This window comes from Eufriesea mexicana, unplaced genomic scaffold (assembly GCF_001483705.2).
Source record: "Eufriesea mexicana isolate 0111107269 unplaced genomic scaffold, ASM148370v2 scaffold812, whole genome shotgun sequence".
NCBI lineage: Eukaryota > Metazoa > Arthropoda > Insecta > Hymenoptera > Apidae > Eufriesea > Eufriesea mexicana.
Window position 1 is genome coordinate 1,414,502 of NW_016909009.1, and position 19,810 is coordinate 1,434,311.

General features: G+C 27.1%; 4 protein-coding genes across 6 annotated transcripts in view; 2 read left to right on the plus strand and 2 right to left on the minus strand.

Moving 5' to 3' along the window:
- The window catches only part of mud (mushroom body defect), a 7,810-nt gene extending 2,157 nt beyond the window's left edge, over positions 1-5,653 (minus strand). The window contains exons 1-7 of the mRNA XM_017899348.1: positions 5,621-5,653; positions 5,261-5,349; positions 5,047-5,108; positions 823-4,961; positions 455-753; positions 186-355; positions 24-103 (exon numbers count right to left, since the gene is read on the minus strand). Coding sequence (XP_017754837.1) covers positions 24-103; positions 186-355; positions 455-753; positions 823-4,961; positions 5,047-5,108; positions 5,261-5,349; positions 5,621-5,653 — 4,872 coding nt within the window. The remainder of the gene's footprint in view (positions 1-23; positions 104-185; positions 356-454; positions 754-822; positions 4,962-5,046; positions 5,109-5,260; positions 5,350-5,620) is intronic.
- A 946-nt stretch (positions 5,654-6,599) lies between these two features.
- LOC108547031 (uncharacterized) lies at positions 6,600-7,052 on the plus strand. Its single transcript, XM_017899360.1, has 2 exons — positions 6,600-6,800; positions 6,912-7,052. The coding sequence occupies exons 1-2, from the start codon at positions 6,600-6,602 to the stop codon at positions 7,050-7,052; spliced, it is 342 nt and encodes a 113-aa protein (XP_017754849.1).
- Positions 7,053-7,278: 226 nt separating this feature from the next.
- LOC108547019 (thioredoxin, mitochondrial) lies at positions 7,279-7,722 on the plus strand. The gene has a single exon (XM_017899347.1). It carries the CDS (start codon positions 7,290-7,292, stop codon positions 7,713-7,715), a length of 426 nt encoding a protein of 141 aa, XP_017754836.1. The 5' UTR covers positions 7,279-7,289; the 3' UTR covers positions 7,716-7,722.
- A 2,318-nt stretch (positions 7,723-10,040) lies between these two features.
- pcx (pecanex) lies at positions 10,041-18,878 on the minus strand. Of its 3 annotated transcripts, none has more exons than XM_017899386.1 (15): positions 18,555-18,878; positions 18,042-18,288; positions 17,611-17,889; positions 17,159-17,511; positions 16,934-17,077; positions 16,616-16,860; positions 16,283-16,542; positions 12,880-16,190; positions 12,340-12,801; positions 12,130-12,274; positions 11,792-12,050; positions 11,367-11,720; positions 11,134-11,246; positions 10,797-11,056; positions 10,041-10,698 (listed from the first exon to the last, which is right to left on the minus strand). In XM_017899386.1, exons 1-15 carry the CDS (start codon positions 18,705-18,707, stop codon positions 10,417-10,419), a joined length of 6,867 nt encoding a protein of 2,288 aa, XP_017754875.1. In that variant the 5' UTR covers positions 18,708-18,878; the 3' UTR covers positions 10,041-10,416. The 3 variants fall into 3 exon arrangements, with proteins under 3 accessions (XP_017754875.1, XP_017754873.1, XP_017754872.1); XM_017899384.1 differs by having other exon boundaries at positions 10,797-11,059; XM_017899383.1 differs by having other exon boundaries at positions 10,797-11,074.
- Between the last annotated feature and the right edge of the window lie 932 nt (positions 18,879-19,810).

Consider the following 19,810-nt stretch of genomic DNA (forward strand, 5'->3'; position numbering starts at 1 on the left):
TAAGAGGATTTCAAATGAGGTTTACATAGAGCATTTCTTCTTTTTAAAGTAGATAATCTATCTGCATCAATGCTGTTCAAAAAATTATCATCTTTCATATCACCTAATAATTTGAATTTAGTAGTTTCATTAGTAAATTAAATCAATTAGTATTCATATTACTTAATAAATAGTTTTCAATTTACCTAAATAGATATTATCAAATACTTCTCCTTCTTCATCCTCTACATTAAATGCATTACCCATTTTTTGTATGCTCTTAATACTACATTTTCGTTCATATATTGTTTTTTCTTGTATTACTGCAATTTTATGTAAAATTTCTTTATTTTCTCCTAACAAGTCCTTGTCACGTCTGAAAAAACCGTTTAAATAGGTTTAAAATATCTATAAAATATCTACAACGAATAAATTAATTTTTTACCATTATTTATTACTATAAAATGAATCTTACTTAGAATTTTTGTGCTCTATTAAAGAAACAATTTCCTGATTTAAATTTTGATATTTAGTTTTCAGTTCAATTAATTCCTTCTGTAACTTTTCCTTTTCTTTTTGCTCACTTAACAGCTTTTCTCCAACATTCCAAAGTTGTGAACTCAAACTAGCAACATGTGTCTTATATTTACTTAATCCATCTGCCTGTTTGCGACATTGTAATTCCATTTTTCTTTGTAATAGTTCCAATCTTTCTTGTACACATTGTTCTTGCTCTTTGTTTAGCTTAGCTATTTGTTCATTATATGCTATTTTCTGTAATGTTTGTCACAGATGTAAGGTAATAATTGCAATGATTAAAAAAAAAGCTATTAATATGCCTACCATGTTTTGTTTAATTTCATCTACTTTAATTTTATATTTATCATGAATATCTTTTAACTGATTATCGACGTCCTCTTTTGTTGGTCGTTTGCTTAATTCAATCTTTTCCTCTTGAAGCTTTAAATTCTGTTCTTTCAGTTGGATTAATTCCTTTTTTAACTCTTCTACTTCTTTCAGTGATGTTATTTCCATTCCTTCTATTTTAATGCTAAACTTACCAATATCCTCTTCTAATTTTGCATTTTTTATGCGAGCACAATCTAATTTAGTTTTTAAATGATTTTTATTTTCCATCAATTCATTAATTTGTAACTTTAACTCTTCCTTTGACTCAGACTGAAATTTTATTTCATTACATTTGAAGTTATTTTCGAAAGAAATAACTAATTTTGAAAAATTATCTATCTCATTCTGTAATTGAACAATATCTTCATGCAATATTTTATTTTTGTGTAATTCTGCTTCAATTATTTTTTTTTCATCAAAAAAAAAATCTGACGAAATATCTAATATTTGTTCACTTTTTGTTTCCATATAAATATCTTTAAATTTCTCTTCGACCCATAAAAATTTGTTCCATAAAATATTTTGTAAGGGTTTTATGTTTTGAAAATGACAAATATAATGCTTAAATAATTTATTTTCTAAGTATATTTTTTTACTTTGTATATACTTTAACTCACTGTGCAGAGATGTATCCATTACAAAAACATTACATGTATTTGTCAACAAGTTATCCCATCTTTGTTTTAATTCATTTAATAATGCATCTAAATTTTCTCTTGACTTTATAATATTTCTTAAACAATCTGTCAATGATTCCTTATGTTTTATAATTATATTTATATATTTGATATGTTTTTCTTTTAAATGACTCAGTTCTTGAATCTTGGTTTCTGTTAATTTGATTTCTTCATATTTTGCAACATAATCATTTATAATTACCTTTTGGTTTTTCAAAGTTTTATTCAAACTTGCATTTTCGTTTGAAAGTTTTAAAATTAATTCACGTGATATCTGCATTTCATCAATAGATGTAATTATAGTTTGTAAAATATTTTCAATTTTATTATCATTGTTTATGCACTGTACATTATTTATAACATTAACATAAGAATATCCATTCTTTGTATTTACTTGTTCCATTGTTAATCTTAAATCATTTATTGAATGTTGTAATTTTTCACATACTTCTATCATTTTCAATTTTTCTGCATCTTCAGCTTTACAGGATTCTTTATTTTTATTAAGTTCATTTCTTTCTCTTTTTAACATTTGTTGCAATTCTTCAATTGTTTTTGTTTGTTTATAAGATTCTGTTTGTAATTCAGACTTCATACTTTGCAGATTCTTATATAATAATTTTTGATTTTCCAGTTGTTTACAATATACTGTTTTTGATTCATTGAATTCTTTTTCTAATTGTGAACATTTTTTTGTTAAAGCTTTCTCTTGTGTTTTTAAAACTTCATCTTGATTATTTCTTACTTCTTGCAAATTCATAATTATTTCCTTCAGTTTTGTTTCAGATGTAGCTGTTTCTTTTAATAACTTTTCAAATTTATCTTGCATAAGTTCCAATGCTTCTTGTTTTAAGTTTACTTTTCTATTTAAATGATCTAAATTACATTGTTTTTCTAATAACTTTGTTTCCAGATCTTTTATAAAATTTTTCATTTTAATTTCCTCTCCTATTTGTAACTGCATTATGTGTTCTTTTTCTATTTTCAAGGAAGTAATTTCTTCTGTTAGATTTTCAACTTTCTCGTCTTTAGACTTTAATTGATTTGACATATTACATATTTCTTGTTGAGTTTTTTTTAACTTATCATTTATATCATTTAAATCAAGTAAAATGTTTTCATTTTCAGATTTAAAATCTACATTTTGTTTTAAAATTTCTTCTTCTGTTTTTTCAAATTTTTCCAATTTTTGCACAGATTCCATTAATTTCTTTTTAGTATACATTAATTCTGTTTGTAAATGATTTATTATTTGTTCATTATTTGTTAAATCATTTTTTAATGTAACATTTAAACTTTTACTATCTGATAATTTCTTTTTACTATCAGCAAGTTCGTTTTTAAGTTGATATTTGCAAATTTGTTCTTCAGTATAATTAGTATACAATACTTTATAAATATTTAAAATATCTTGACTGGTTTTCTCATTATAATTTTGATATTCGTTTATCTGCTTCAATATATCTTCTTTCATTAAATAAAATTCTGCTTCAAATGTTTGGATCTTTTTTTTAAATGTCTGTAGACACATTAAAGAAGTTTTTAATAGCGCATCTTTCTTATTTATTTCTTCTTCAAATATGCACAAATCTGCTTCTAAACCTTGTTTTTGGATTTCAATTTGTTTTAAATACGAAATTTCTTTAGAATATTTTTCTACAATTGTAGTAAGTTCATTAATTTTGGCTATACTTTCTACAATTATTTTATTTAATTTTGATGTCTCAGTAAAATTCTGTTCATCCTTCTCTTCCAATTTAGATATTAGTGATTGAGAAACTTCTAGTTTCAATTTAAGTTCATCCATCCTTTCATTTAACGAATCTAATTCCATTTGTTTTGAAATATACCTTTTGTTAAAATTGCATAATATTGTTTGTAGGTGTTCTATAAGTTCAATGGTTGTTTTATTATCTAAATTATCTTTAATGCAATCAGTTTCTGAATTATGAAATATAATCTCTTTTAAATTGGAATAATACAAATCAACAGAAGTTTTATATGCATTATTTTGATCTTTTAAATCTTGAATATATTTAAGATTTTCCTGTATCTGTGACTTAATTTCTTTAATCTCAGTATTTAATTCAATATTATTCATATTTTCTTTATTTAATAATTCCTCGAAATTTTTATTTTTTTCCCTCAGAATTTTTACTTCAATATCTAATGTACTTTGGCATTTTTTAACATATGACAAGGATTCTTTTTCAGAGTTGTATAATATTTCTAAATTTCTATTTTCATTTACTAAAACCTCTTTTTTTTCCTGTAAGATTTCAATTTGTTTTGTCAACTTATGTGTAGTTGTATTTAATTTTATTTGTGTATCTTGTAATATTTGTGTTTTTTCTTTTAACAGTTCTGTTGCACTTTCATATTCATGACTTATAGATTCTAGTTTTTGATTTACAGTATCAAGTTGAATTTTTAGTAAAGCAGATTCTTCTTTTGCTTCTTGTAATTGAATATCAATTACAGAACTTAAAACTTCACTGGTGTTTAGAGAAGTGAGAGATGAATTTAAAGGAGCTATCCCATCAATTTCAAAACTTTGCTCTTCAACTGCTGTTTTATTAAGTTCCTTTAAATGTGTGCGTAACTCTTCGTTGGTCATTCTTAAATTTATTAATTCTCTATCTTTAATTTCTTCCTGAATTTGCATATTTTCTAAAGATTTTTCACAATTTTCTACCTTTTCTTTAAAATATGTACAGTGAATTTCTACACATGCCAATCTTTTTGTTAAAATGTTATTATCTGCTTCAAGCTTTTCTATCTCACATTGTTTTTGCATTAGTTTATCCTCTAAATGATCTATTTCCTTTCTGTAATATTGCTCATATTCTGCTGTATCTTTACTTTTTTTACAAGATTGTGGAGTGTCTGGTTTCATTTTTTCTTCTTTTAAAGCTTTTATTTCTGTAATCTTTTCTTGTAATTTTTTCTGTAGATTTTGTACTTTGGTTTGTTGGATTCGTAAATCTTCTTGTAAATCAGCTTTTTCAAATCTTTCTACTTCCAATTCAGTTTTCAATTTTCTTATTTCTCTATTTCTTTCACTGAATATTTTATAACTTTGAGCAGACCATGTTGCAGGAGAATTAAAAAAATCCTTAAAAGATCTTATTTTTGGTGTTTTAGGTGTTTTAGATACATCATCTTCTATTTCAACAATTATTTCTTTTAATGTTTCTCTGTTTATATCTTTTCCATATGGAATAATCATTTCAAGAAATGATTTAATTTTAAACTGTGTTTCGTGTTGTAAATTAATACACATAGGACGATAAAATAATGGTTCTTGAGACGCACGTAATAAAAATAAAGATGCAATATAAGCTTGTTCCATTTCTCCAAAATTTTTGTCATCAAACTTATACTTTGGATATTCATCTATAGAAAGAATAAAAAAAAAAATATATATATTCTTTTGAAATAATTAAGTAATATATTTAATATTTATTACATGTTTACGTACTTTGTAAAAAGTTAATTATAACATTTTCTGTGTCTAAATTATCTTTTGCACCTTCCCATGAACTATAAAATAAAATACATTTGGCAAGAATAAACATATTTTAATACAATGAATATTATATATTATTATAAATCCATATCACTTAATTAAAAAGAAATTTTCTTTATGATATTTGATTAAAAATCTAAATATAAATAAATGAAAAATTACTTACAATAATTCTATTAATTTCTTGTAAAATTTCCCATTATCCAACTCTTTCAAATCTTTAATATTCGTTCCGAATACATCTAATGAATTTAGCTGAAAATATTAATACTAAAATTTTTATTTTAAAACAAATTACCATACATATACATTGCGTTTATAATATTTATAACAAAAATTTATTAATTCTTCATATTTTTAATCGAAAAATTTAACAAATATGTATAATAACATAACAAAACGTAAAACTCAACCTATTTATTTTATTTAAATAATTGTATGACGATGTACTTTGAAATAATAATTTTTTTTAAACAGCAACTATTAATTTTTCATACATTTCTACTTATACAATTTTACTACTTACCCATTCCAATAAAATTTCAATCCACAATTTCATGGCGTAGGAAAAATTTTATTTACGTCTATGAAAATGGTAAGTAACAGTTAAAATTTATATCCTCTTTCTATTTCAGTATATTGTTCTAACGTTCATCGGAGGTACGTTTAATTTTAAATATCCATTGCTTTCTTCACTGCGCAAGTAAAACTACCTATTTACATTATAACAAAAATATCTCTATGTCATGCTTAAAATCCCTAAATTTTTATAAAATCATGTTGTTTTCAATAAATAATGTGAATGTAAATTATTCAATATATCATAAATGTCATTAATTTATAAAAATTGATAATATGCAAAATACTTATTATTACACTTATTTTTTTATTAATATTTATATTATGAAATTAAAAAATTCATCATTGAAATACATTATAACAGTATACCTACATAGTAACTTACTAAAATATAGTCAATATGTGTTATAAATTTGTTTGCAATAATTTTTAATTGAAAGATATGAATCATGGTATAAAAATTTATTGACAGTTTTAAATTATATTTTATAGGTAATATATAAAAAAAATTGTATTTAAATTTTATAAATAAATTTTTCGTATAAGTAATATCATTGAAAAAGTTAACGTATATGAATAGATAAAAATAATATACGACGAATTATTTGTATTGCGTAAAAAATGACATTTTCATATGTATATATGTATAATTAATACAGTAGTTAATATATATATGTATAAATAAACGTATATACGTTATAAGATAATTAAGAAAATTAAGAAAATAATTTAAAATATTTGATAATTTTTCCTTATCTTTTTTATTTTCTTTATTTTATTGAAATCACTATTCAATTTACATATGTCTTTCATAATTCCTTATTAATAAAAATGAAATCTTGTTGTATAAAATTATATAAAAGTATTGTAAACTATGATGCATATACATATGCATATAAATTTGTAATTTTTTAATTTTTAGTGATATGACTAATTTAATATTCGGAGTTGGTATAGGATTGTTTCTTATTTTGATTCTTTGGGGTTTGGCCTTATTGGTATTTATTATTTCTTTAAGAATTGAAAATAAAATTGGTACTATTGTTATATTTATTGTTAGCATATGCACAATCATTTTAATTACATTACCAAGGGCATCAGAAAAACCTAATACAATTGACAAAAAGGTATATCAATAATTTTATTCCACAAAGTTTTTATATATACTTATATTAGTATTTGTAAAATAATTGTGTATTTTATATAATATTACATGTGAAAGTTATATTTTGTTACAGATATATGATCATTTATTTATTTGGCGTATTTTACTACTTATATTATTAATAATATCATCTCTAATTGGTTTAATGGGATACATTAAATTTGCAGTAATAGAATCTATTAGACCAATCAGAATAACTAACTGGATTTTTTAAAAATTTCTGGTAAGTATTACTTTGTTCTAATTGTGATAATAATAATAGTATATTAAGATGAAATAAGTTTAAAAATACGCTATTAATATTTTTTAATTTGTATGAACTTTCAGCATCTACTAATAAACAGAAATATCTTCTATTAGTTATGTAAAATACTTGGGCAAGACTGCTTTGATCTTATTTATACTTAATATTCTTATTTACTTTGTAATATAATATTTAAAGCATTACAAAATGATGCGTAGTACTACTAAGTTTTCCTCAGCTCTGATGAAATGTTTTTCTTCATCATGTCAGAAGAATAAACAATTCGAAATAAATAACAATAGTGAATTTGTTAGTAAAGTAATGAACAGTTCAGTACCTGTTATTGTAAATTTTCATGCAGAGTGGTGTGATCCTTGTAAAATACTCACACCTAAATTAATAGAACTTATAGGACCAATGGATAAATTAGATCTTGCCATTGTAAATTTAGAATCAAATCCAGAATTAGTACATATGTTTGAAGTAAAAGCTGTACCAGCAGTTATAGCAATTTCAAGTGGATTGGTAGTTGATAAATTTGTAGGTTTAACTGATCTAGATATTATAGAAAATTTAATAAAGAGACTTACTAATACAACTTTAAACTCTGAAAATGATAAGAGAGAATCATAATATGGATCCCATGTATTATGTAAAATTATTACAATAAATAATTTAATGTATTTTTCTAGTTTGTATTGTGTTATGTAATTCTGTTTTAATGGTAATATTATGTGATGGATATTTTTAACAATAATTACATGTTGTAAATAAATAGATAAAATTAAGAGAAAAAATATTAAATGTTAAATAATATTATGTTTTATTAATGAATGTAATCTTCTATAAATCAAGCCAATTTTAAGAAACAGTTAAAAATTTCAGGGTTGTAGCTGGAATTGATATTATAACTCTTTTTTAAGTAATAAGTACTAAGGATAACAGTTGTAATTTCAAAAAAGATAACATTTTTATTTGTTATTTTATAATTTTCATAATAATATTTTGTTAATTATTTTATAAACTTTCAGTAATTTATTATGTGTATCAATAATATTATAACATGATTATAAAATGATTTTTGAACTGATTTTATATTACATACAGTATGTTATAATAATTAATGTTAACGGCCTTTTTTAATCTACAATTTCATGACGTCAGTTGTATTTATTAAACTAACCCTAGTTTAAAACTGAAATATATTTCAAGGAACTTACTTTCTTTGCATAATTACTATCACTATCTAAATATCTCTTATTGGAATACAATTGATAAGATTAACTTTATTGATCTCAATAAAATTTGTGTAAAGCATATTATGCAATAAAGTTAACAATAAATATAAATCTAAGCTGATAAAGCATAACTAATGCAAAGATTATAAACAAACTATTACTTAATCTGACTCCTAGTTTCATATTTATTCTTGATCTTGAAGCAATTCTATACAATCTATGTAAGAAATTATTGTTGATTACAGATAATAGGCCAAAGATTTAATAAAAAACATTTAATTCATATACTCTCTGAAAGAGATTTTTTATCCCTTGGCAGCAAACGATACATAGATGTGTACCAACAATTAAAAAGCTAGTTAAAATTTTTTCATCAGTCAGGTGCTTCCAAAAAGAACACCATGATAAGGCAATGCTGTGATTTTTTGGTTGCTTGCAAAACTTTTAATGTTTTGTGTTCAACATATTTTATTTTTTTTCTATTCAATCGTAAGCATAAGAATATTTTATATTTTTGCAAGCAACCCTATCTTTCTTATTAGTTTAGTAACCAGTATACATATTTTAATATGTACAAAATTAGGTGAGAACTCTCAATGAATTTCTTTCTTAAAAGAAGAAATGATAATAGATTTATTTTCCTTCTCTAGATAAATATTGTGGTGTATTCATCCACAATAATTTTTATTGCAACATTTGGTTTCATTTTGTTTTCTATATAATCATTAATTATTATTTCCAATGAAGTTTATAATAAGAATATAATACACCACCATGATTATCCAGATTTTTATACAATAATGACATACAAATAAAAAGTTGTGGAGTTATATTTAACACTGCCATTAATGCACCGATATGTACCGTAGAGGTGATTTTATGACCCCACAAAATTACATATTCAGTAAATACATTTGGACGCTTTAATCTTGCAGAAATGTTACGCATATTTACAACTTATCTATATCAAATAGTTTAAAAAAAATGTAACAAAATGTAGAAAAACACGAATGATATATACAAATTTCTCCTGATGTTACTTGTTATTAAACATATCTGATAGTAATAATATAGAAAGATTTTTACCATTTTTAAATAAATAATATGATTTATAGCAACCTCTATTCTTATGAATGCATTTATTCCGAAAAATTCGTTATAAACTGTAGTATTACAATTTAAAATAAAAGTATACATTAACATTGTTAAAAGTTGTACTAATAGTAATTATTATTTTCATATTATTTTTATTTTTAACTTCACATTAAATTACTGATAATTCGAATAATTACTTTTCAAATTGAATTTTGCATGATTTCATTTTATGAAATTAATAACAATAACAAGTGTTAAAGTACAAATATTGTAATATTGGTGAAATTTGAAAATATTTACGTTATTTTACACTAATACAAATAATAATTTAACTGATTAACAACAAGTAACATCTAGTTCTCATCGCTAGTAAATCATCTAATCATTATATGATACATAGTATAATACAACATGATACAATTTACTTTGCATTGAATAACTTGGCGATTGATATTAGTCTTCTCGATAAATGTGTAAGAAGTAATAATTTTTTAATTATACCTCATAAAATATTATCTACTTTCTGTATAAGTTTTTAAAATTCAATTTTTTTCCGAATATGTGTCAAGAAAACTGTATCTGTTAGAGAATTGTTGCAATAAAAACAATACAGAAATGAGTGGCTAGACAAAAAATATTTGGCGAATGAAAATTTTAGGAAAATTACATAATAAAGAGTATTCTGTAGCTATGCATAAACATGCTCACACACGAACACACACGTTCTCTCTCTCTCTCGCTCGCTCCCTCTCCCTCCCGCTTTCTTTCTCTCCCATTTATATATTGGAATTAAGAAACTAGTGTTAAAAATCGTTGATTTTTAATATCTACAATGTCCAAAATAATCTTCCATCAAAATCTTTTGTATTTATCATTTTATAACTGGAATGAGTTATTTACTTTTACTGCATTCATATCAATATTTATGACGCATGATTAAAAAAAAGTGATTGTATGAAAATCTTAATACATATTATTACAGAAAATTAAAAAATACTTTATCATACTTCTGCTCCTAAATCTCGTACACCTTGTTCAGCTATTGGAACATATTTATCATCAATTTTGACAAGTAAAATAACTTTATCTACGTGAGATCGCCGATTAGGATCGCGATGATTTGGGGACCAACAATGAACAACGCATCCTTCCATACCTCTTTCAGGTACCCAATGTTGCCATCCAGATCTACCACCTTGTTGTCTCATCCTCTCATCTGGCCAAATTACGTCTATGCGACGACCCAAATTAATAGCATCATATACTTGATTAGGATCTATGATCTAATAATAAATAAAAGTACATAATTTTTAATAAATTAAGAGGTAGATCACAAAGATTTTTATATGTGTTTATAAAAAACGTTTAATTTTATACTTACACGTACTCGTTGTAAAACTTCATCCTTCTCAAGTTTACTTGTAAAACTTGTTTCACTTTTAGTTTCAGTTTTAATATCGCTATTACTAAGAAGACCAGCTAAACTAGCAAGTGTCGAACTCGTAGGTTTTCCAACTGAAGCCAAGGACCCTCTATTTCCACCTAAAGATCCAGTATTTGCTCTTCCTAAAGAACCACGTCCGGTTGATGCACCAATTTGACACCCAGATTCTATGGATTGTGAACCAGATGTGTTATGACCTGCTGATTGCCCATAACCTATATTAAAAATTTTATTTTTATTTTATGAATACAAATAATATGATGATTGTAAATACCTAAATGAATATTATATGTAGTCATTGCATATACTCCATCATTTCCAAAACCTCCATCATCTTGAGACCCTGTTCCACCTGATGAACAACCTTGACCACATCTTTGTCTGATTCTACAAATAATAATTTAATTTTTAATTTTTAATTTTTAATTTTTAATTTTTAATTTTGTTATATACAATTTTTATAAATAAGTATAGTTTATAATCATATGATATAGCAGTAAGTCTTACCTTTGCCATAATTTTAAGACATTACTTTTAATTATACCAAGACTTAAAGGTCCACCAATTATGGAACATAATTGTTCATTAGTTTCTGCGTAACTAGTTGTTAATGGTGAGACATAAATCGGGTATCCAATCGGTTGATCGCAAGAACTATTTATTATATTTCTAAGAGCTTGTTTTGCATTTTGTATAGATCCGCGTTCAGGATTTCTATTTCTCAAGTAAACTAATTCTTGTTGCTGCCCAGCCCATAAACCGCGAACACATTCACGATTCATTTTAATCACTCGGAAACTTAAGAAACGTTTATTAAGCATTATCACCTTATATTCATCAATGCCTTCATCAAGTATGTGTCTATAAATCAAGATGAAAGATAATAACAATGTAGTAATTTTGCATTTATAAATATTACTTTGTTAAATTACCTAAGAGCCAAAAGACTAGGTGCACCATTTAAAACGGCGTTCCTCCAAAGTGGATCTGCTTCATGACTAATCACGAGATTTTTATCATGACTATCTATAGCTTCATAAAGAACAGACGAATCGCCATATTGCTCTGGAGTCATAAAATGATCTTGATGTAGTTTTAATGCCATTCTTACACCTTTCGCGACGACACTCCGTAATAAGTCAACATCATGTAAAACCCATTCATCTCGAACTGATGTTATACGGAAATCACCTAAATACATAAATGAACTTTATAAATATTATTCTTAAATATACTTAATTTTTTAATTAGTTGTCATAAAACAACATACCTTTAAAAAGAGCATGTAAGCCATACAAAAAGAATTCGACACTGGAAACAGTATTATGAGATAATGCTCCCAAAACACGTCGTCCCAAAAGACTTAGAGCAAGACATAAAGATACCAATGACGAATTTTTTGATTTGTCTAATGTCTAAAATAGTTACAAAGAAATGTTATGTAAATGTTTATATAGTTTATTTATATTTGAAAACTTACCTTGTCTTGTTTAGTAACACAATATTGTATCCAATCTAAATAAACATTACAAAAGCTGCTTCTTGTAATGCCACATGTTCGGATATCATAATCCTCGTGAATACTCATATTAAAAACTGGATCCAAATCGACGAAATTTTTATCAAGAGTTATTTTTAGGGCATCTAAAATATCGTTATTCTCCAACCAATATTTTAGTTTTGATGATTTGACAGCATAAAAAACAATACTTTTGACATAATAAGTAACTAGTATTTTACGAAATTCAAACACTTGAAGCATAGAAACTGCTGAATTATCTGAGATCGAGTATCCTTCTAAAACGTACTTAGCACTTGCAACTTCCCAAGCTAACCAGCGTTGACTAAAAGCTGCATTTACACTTAGCACATTTGAAAAATGTCCCATTTCACAACAACAACAATTGTCATTATCTTCAATTTCTTCAGAAATTGCTTCTACCTAGAAATTAAAATATTTTTGAATATGATAACGTATTATTTTATTTAGAATTTTTAATATCTAAAATTATATGCATACTTCTCTTTGCTGACAATAAGTTCCTCTAAATTCAAGGCCTCTCAATTGAAAGGTTACTAAGCCATTTCCTAATTGAACAATATGTACCAAACAGTTCAAGTAGTCAGATGCTAATAGAAAACAATCACCTTGTTCTACATTTCCCCAACGACCAAGAGCAAGATCTCCATAAAGACTGTGTTGTAGTGATCTTGTTAATTGTTCATAAAAAATCGAATTCAAATTATTATCGTCCGCACCTAGATTTCGTTCTAAATGAGAAGACATTCGTGTATTTGAATGGTCTACTCTTCTTGTTTTATAGTCTCGTTCCCAAAATTTCACTGGACGTACATATGACGATATAAATATTGCACTGCCCAAAAGGGGATTTAAAGGAGTACTTAAAAGTGCAGAAATCCCTGCTTGCAGGAACAACATAGCAGAATGAGGAACAGAGAAAGGCTGAGCGAATGCGTGAAACGCACTACCCCAAGTAATTTGCCAAGGTGCAATATATGTGACTACAAATCGTATTTTTAACAATAATTCATAAATTTTTGCAAATGCTATTCCTATGACAAAATAGTCTACTAAAAATGTTTCACTAAGATTTCGAAAATCTAGTTTAAAAAATAGAACAGCAAAAATTAGAACTAGGTAACGTGTTGATGGGTCAGAATATGCAGATCTTAAAGATTTCAGTCCACATACAACTATGATTAATGCTCCCACACTTTCTCCAAATTTAGATACAATTTTTGATGAACATTCTGTGAGTGCTCCTAAAAACACTACTGGATAGAGAATGTTTCTTTCTAAAAAGCAAAGGCAAACATATGCCTTTTCAAACCACATAATTTTCACAGGTTCACGAACTTCAAATTGTGCATGTTCGTGGCTACGTAATACTGGTCTTGATAAACATAACCATGGTAATTGTTTTCGAAGTTGTGGTACAATATAATGTAGTAAAAATCCAAGGCAACTTGCAATACCCCATAAAACTGGATTCAGTTCAGGTTGTAAGGCTGTAAATACAGTTGAACAATGGATTCCAAAAGATAAAGTACCTATCACTGCACACACTATTAAATCATTTTTTAATCTTGCATTCACTGTTGCCCTTAATTTTTCAGGTAAGGGATCTACCAATTCTGTATCTGACATTTGTTCACCAACTTTAATTTTTACATGTTTTTTTCTACCAGAAGTTCTAATTTTTGCTTCTTTGTATGTTGTTGGTACATTATCTCTACGAGATGTATTTTCAATGATTTTGGCTTCTTTTTCTTCTGTATAAATTTCTGGTGGCCACAAATTTGTTTTTACTATATCCCATATTACTGTAGGATCTGAGGATGATCTACTTAAATGATAAGATATAGCAACTAATAAACCCGCAAAAATAGAGAACAAAATATGTTGTGAAGATTTAGGCTCTGTAAGTGCTCCATAAGCAAAGCCATACAATATAACAACAGTAACAATGCTACGACAAAGAGAATATATTGAAGAGATTAAACTTGTAGTTGCATTTCCACCAAATAAGTGGATATCAATATGTTCACAAAGATACATTAGAAAAGTATTAATTTGAGGAAGTAAACCCAATGAAAATATAATAGGAAAACATAAAAGAAAAATTAATAAAGCATTACGAATTTGTAATATAACATCGTAATCGGCAATTCGCATACCATATATTCGAAATTCCGATGTTTTAAAATTTCTCAAAGATTCATTAAAGATTAATATAAATCCTGAACACAATATATAATATACCGGTCGAGAAAATACTATAATACGATTAAATCCATGTGTTGGAGAAGCAGCATCAGGCTGAACAGATTTTAATAATGAATATTGACATCCAGAAGTTACGAAACAAAACATGAAAGCAAATATATCTCGATAAAATCCTTGTTGGAGCAATACAAGACCTAATCCTGCAACAGTAACGGCTAGAAACGTAGAAATAATAGTTTCAAATATTGTCAAATTTCGATCTAGTAAGGCCAACAAAAATAAACGATCGAATCGCATTTTGATATGCGGTAATTTGCCAAATTTCCATTTATAATAATATTGTTTATCTTGTCTTGATTGTTTAGGTTTAGAATCAGATCCGTCTAAACCACCAATAAATCGATTCCAAGATAAACTTGTATTTATATCACCTACTGCACTTGTTTGTAAAGTTAAAGCAGGCCTGTCTCGGCGATTTGAATCTGTTGAATAAATGTTTAAATTGAAATATCCCAATAAATTTCGCAATCTTTGATTTGTTTCTGTCATTGATTCTATACGTGATAATATGTCTTGATGGAACTGATCTCTTTCCAAGGTTTCAAGTTCACATTGAATAGAATTCCCATTATTTTGATGAAATTGATCACGTTCTGAGGTTTCCACTGGATTTGATGACAATGAATTTTGTGCCTTGGTTTGATTGCTTTCTGGACTTGATAAAACAGGTGGTGTGTCTATTATAACACTCAAGTCAGGAGAATTCAAAGATAAACTACTATAACTGCTACTTAAGGAGTCTATTAACTCCCAGTTGGCATCGTAATGTAAATTTTGATTAAGTTGTTGACGTAACAACGTATTTAATAATTTATCATTATTGTTGGAAGGAATTTGCGCAGCTGCAGCAACACCAGATCCTTTTTCATCAAAGGTATAAGCTAACCAACGTCCATTTTCATCTCGAAAATAAGGTACAGCTGCTTCTGTAGTATCATTGTGATTAGTAATTAAATGACATTCTTCATTTGATATCAATCTAAATAAAGCAGTAAGTGGAACAATATTATCATCTCGATTTCTGTCTCGTGGTACACGATGAGGTCTAATCGAACATTTTAAAGGACTACGTCTTTTTCGTGAATTTCGGTTTTCTGAATTGCGATTTAATCTTAAATCGGACACAGTACTAGATTGACCTGGTAATTCTCGGCCAGATGTTAATAATGTAGCTAATAAGGAAGATGCAAGACTAAGTGTACTTAACTCATTGTTTGAACCGCTAGTTTGCTCAAATCTATCAAATCTTCCATCTCTTCTTCTGTCCTTTTCTCTTTTGATTGCTAGTGTCCGTTTTAATTTTTGTCGAGTTGGTTCAGTAGTTGTTATATTATCATCTATGGTTTCTATTGCAGGTTTTGGACGGTTTTGTTTGGGTATTGCACCTTGATGTCGTTTATTATCTGTTTCTACTTGTGGAAGTAACATTCTTTTTACCTCATTTTCCATATTCGATGAATATGTTGTATATTCAAAAGGCATCATATTAGATGAACCAGAATCTGGTTCTTTATTATGCGATCCTGTGGAACAAGAATTTAGAAACTTTATTTTCGTTTTTTTTGTAATTCTTTTAACAGTAGGTATCTATTTAATATAAAACTTAAAACTTTACCTTTATTTGTTCGTGATTCTATTGTGCAATCACCACCTTCAAATAATTGATCTATTCCAACTATACTTCCAACATTCAAAGGATCATCTATATTTTTCGACTTATCTTGCTTATCTTTGAACAAATTTTCTAAATCTGAAAATTCATGGCTGCTTTGGCTAGCATTACTGTATCTTCTTTTAATAACAGGCTTTGGTTCTTCAATTAATGCATCACGAGAATTAGCAGAATCATTATCTACACCACCATCTTCATTACGTCTAAATATAAAGTTAAATTTAAGAATTTTATATTAAATGCCTAATAAGTATTAGGCATATTTATTTTAATTACCTTGAAAATCTATCTTCAAATCGGCTAGTACTAAGACTTCTGTCCCGATTAGAAGTAGGATTAGTTTCACAAGTCTTTCGAGTAAGTAATGGACTATACGAGTCCTGAAGACTAAATCCTCCAGAACTTTCATTAGCAAATTGTTCGTCACTTTGTTCTGCTATAGGATGTACTATTTCTGATCCATAACTAAGATATGGTAATAATTGTAATTGATTTTTTTTTAATGTATTTTGTGGTAATACCTTTAAAATGCATATAACTTTTTAATATTATTTATATAAAATACTAGACATAAATATCATAATATAATGATACCTTTTTAGTATTAATTGTTTCAAGACTTTGTGGATGAAGAGGTAAGTTATTGTCATCAGTAGTGTTTATATTTTTATTAGTAGCACCAATTGTTTCAAGACTTTGAGGATGAATAAGTTGTTGATGTGGTTTTTTTGTAATAACCTTATAAGTAAAAAAAGTAGGTATAATATCTAACCATTTCCTAAATGTTTTTTCAAGTAAATAAGATTTCTTCATCTTTACCTCTAAAGATTGTGGATGTGACGAAATTTTATTTTTTTCAGTATCTTCCTTTTTTGATATAATTTCTAAACTTTGTGGATGGTCATTCATTAAATGTGTTTCCATTGGAATCGAATTAGAATTAAGACGTCGAACACTTTGGTTTGATTTCCAGTAAGGATAATCATCTCCATGGTGTTCCAGTTCTAATGAACTTGTTTGTTTTATCTGACTTTCAGAACCTGTTTTACCAAGACTACCCTGTTTGGAATGACGATTTGGCGAATCTTCAGATACATGTCTATATAATTTTCTTGAACCTTGTCGATCCTCTTCAGTAATTACAACACATTTCAGTCTTTTCAACCTTCTTTCTATATATATTTAAAATTTCCCAAAAGAAATATTAATATGTATGAAAATAGATAATTGTATTATAGTGGTTGTATCATAGAAAATTACAAAATTAATACCATTTAATATATTTCGAAAACATGGTTCATGATATTGTGCAGAAGATAATTCTGCTTCATGTATATTTATACTAGATACCATTGGTTTATTCAGCTGTTGCGCTTCTTCTGAACTTTCTGAGCTATTTTTTCTGTGAATTTCTACCTTCAAATCTATAGTTGAACTAGCCTTATAACGTGTATATTCAGATATTATACTATCTGCATCTTCATTTTGCACATTTGATTCAATAAAAGAGTTACGTGATGAACATTCTACAGGTGGTGTATCTGTTTTTCCTGTACAAAAATGATAAATTCATAACAAAATTTTTACAATATAATTAGTATAATTTTAAAAGTTATTTACTTAAAATTTAAAGATTATTAAAATTTTAATATGAACAATAAATTTATATAACAGATTTATAACATAAAAAAGTCTATTATACCACTTAAGACTTGTAGTTCTATTCCGTGATCTACTTGATCTTGTGTTTGTTCCCTGCATTTATTATGCACTGTGCGTCTTTTTTCACTTTCTGATTTTTGTTGGTTAATATTTTGACCGGATTCCTCTAAACATTCACTCGTATCATACATGCAATGGAGTGCATGATTAACACATTTTATTGTACCAAAAAGTGCTCCAATTGAAGAACAATATGCTATCCAAACATATAATGTTGGTGGAAAATACTATAAAATAAAGAATTGATATTTTAAAAATTTATATTACAATCATACAGTATTTTTAAATAGACAATTTTGGAAACCTATATATATATAGTCATGTGTGCATGTATATATACAAATCAAAATTCATGAAAAATAAATCAAACTCAAAACACATGGTACGTAAATTACTATTTAGTCTATAGATAATGTAAACACATACAATTCATATTATTTATCTAAATTGGATTACTTATAACTAATATTAATATACATATAAGTAAACTTACAAGATATATGGCAAATGGTAAGCAAAGTAAGAAAAGCCAAATGTACAAGTGAAAGGTATTTGAAAAAACGTCGAGATGGGGATCGTAAAACCAGCCTCCTGTCAGGCTCGCCCAGACGCCTTGTCTCAAAATTTCCAGCGTTTGAGAACCCATACCAGTTGCAAAAGTGCTCCTTCACCATCTTCCCATCACTTGCTGTTTTACAGCTTTATTCGTGGTCTGTTTTTTCTATTCGAAAAATTGCGTGGCAAACAATAAGGCAATACATTTTATCTCGGCCTTCTTAATCAATGGATTTGGCGCACACGACTTACTAACTTCGCAGCCATCTTCACATCTCAGATGATTTTGAACATGAACAATATGATTTTATACATGATCAGAATTTCTACTACTTTTTTTGAAATTACTTTATATGAACTATTTATTGACATTAATTATAATCGATAAAAAAACAATTACATGTGTAATATTTGTTTAGTATTATTTACGTATTTACATATCTATTAAAATATATACTTTAATTGATTAACTTTTGACATAAATATGGTTTCTTCTTGGACTATTTTGCAATCATTGTGTTGAGGATAAACCTTATACAATTTAAAATCATAAGCAGCCTTTCGAATGTCCTTTATATGAATCGTGGTCCAATATATCACGTCAACGGTGGGGCCGTCAAACGAAACATGGCGTCCGTTAGGTTATTGCTATGAGTGCTGCTTCGTTTTCTATCATTAAATGTGGAATTATCGTGCGTTTTGCGGGCTGACGCAAATCGTCGTGTCCTCGGGGAGGCAAACACGTCGCTTTCAACCCTGTATGTCCCGCGTACATTATTCCTAGTGCCGATTCAATGAAAAGAATCGGTCTCATCAACAGTGGCTTGTGGGTATACACACCCCGACGCGAGACTCCAAAGTGGTTTTATGGCATATCGAGGTTTTTCTACTCTTCTGAAATTACATCAACAGTGGCTTGTGGGTATACACACCCCGACGCGAGACTCCAAAGTGGTTTTATGGCATATCGAGGTTTTTCTACTCTTCTGAAATTTTTTCTTCAGCACTTCAAATAGGAGTATGATCGATGAAAAATCACAAGATCTTTACCGCTTTATTGCCGGACTCACGAATCAAAATGCCGGTCACCGTTAAAGTGTTTTTATGCAAGGGGTGTTAGTGGTGATGATCACCTCTTCTCACCCCACATTTTTTTTGTAAGATTTGTGCACATAATTAAATTATTGTCATAAT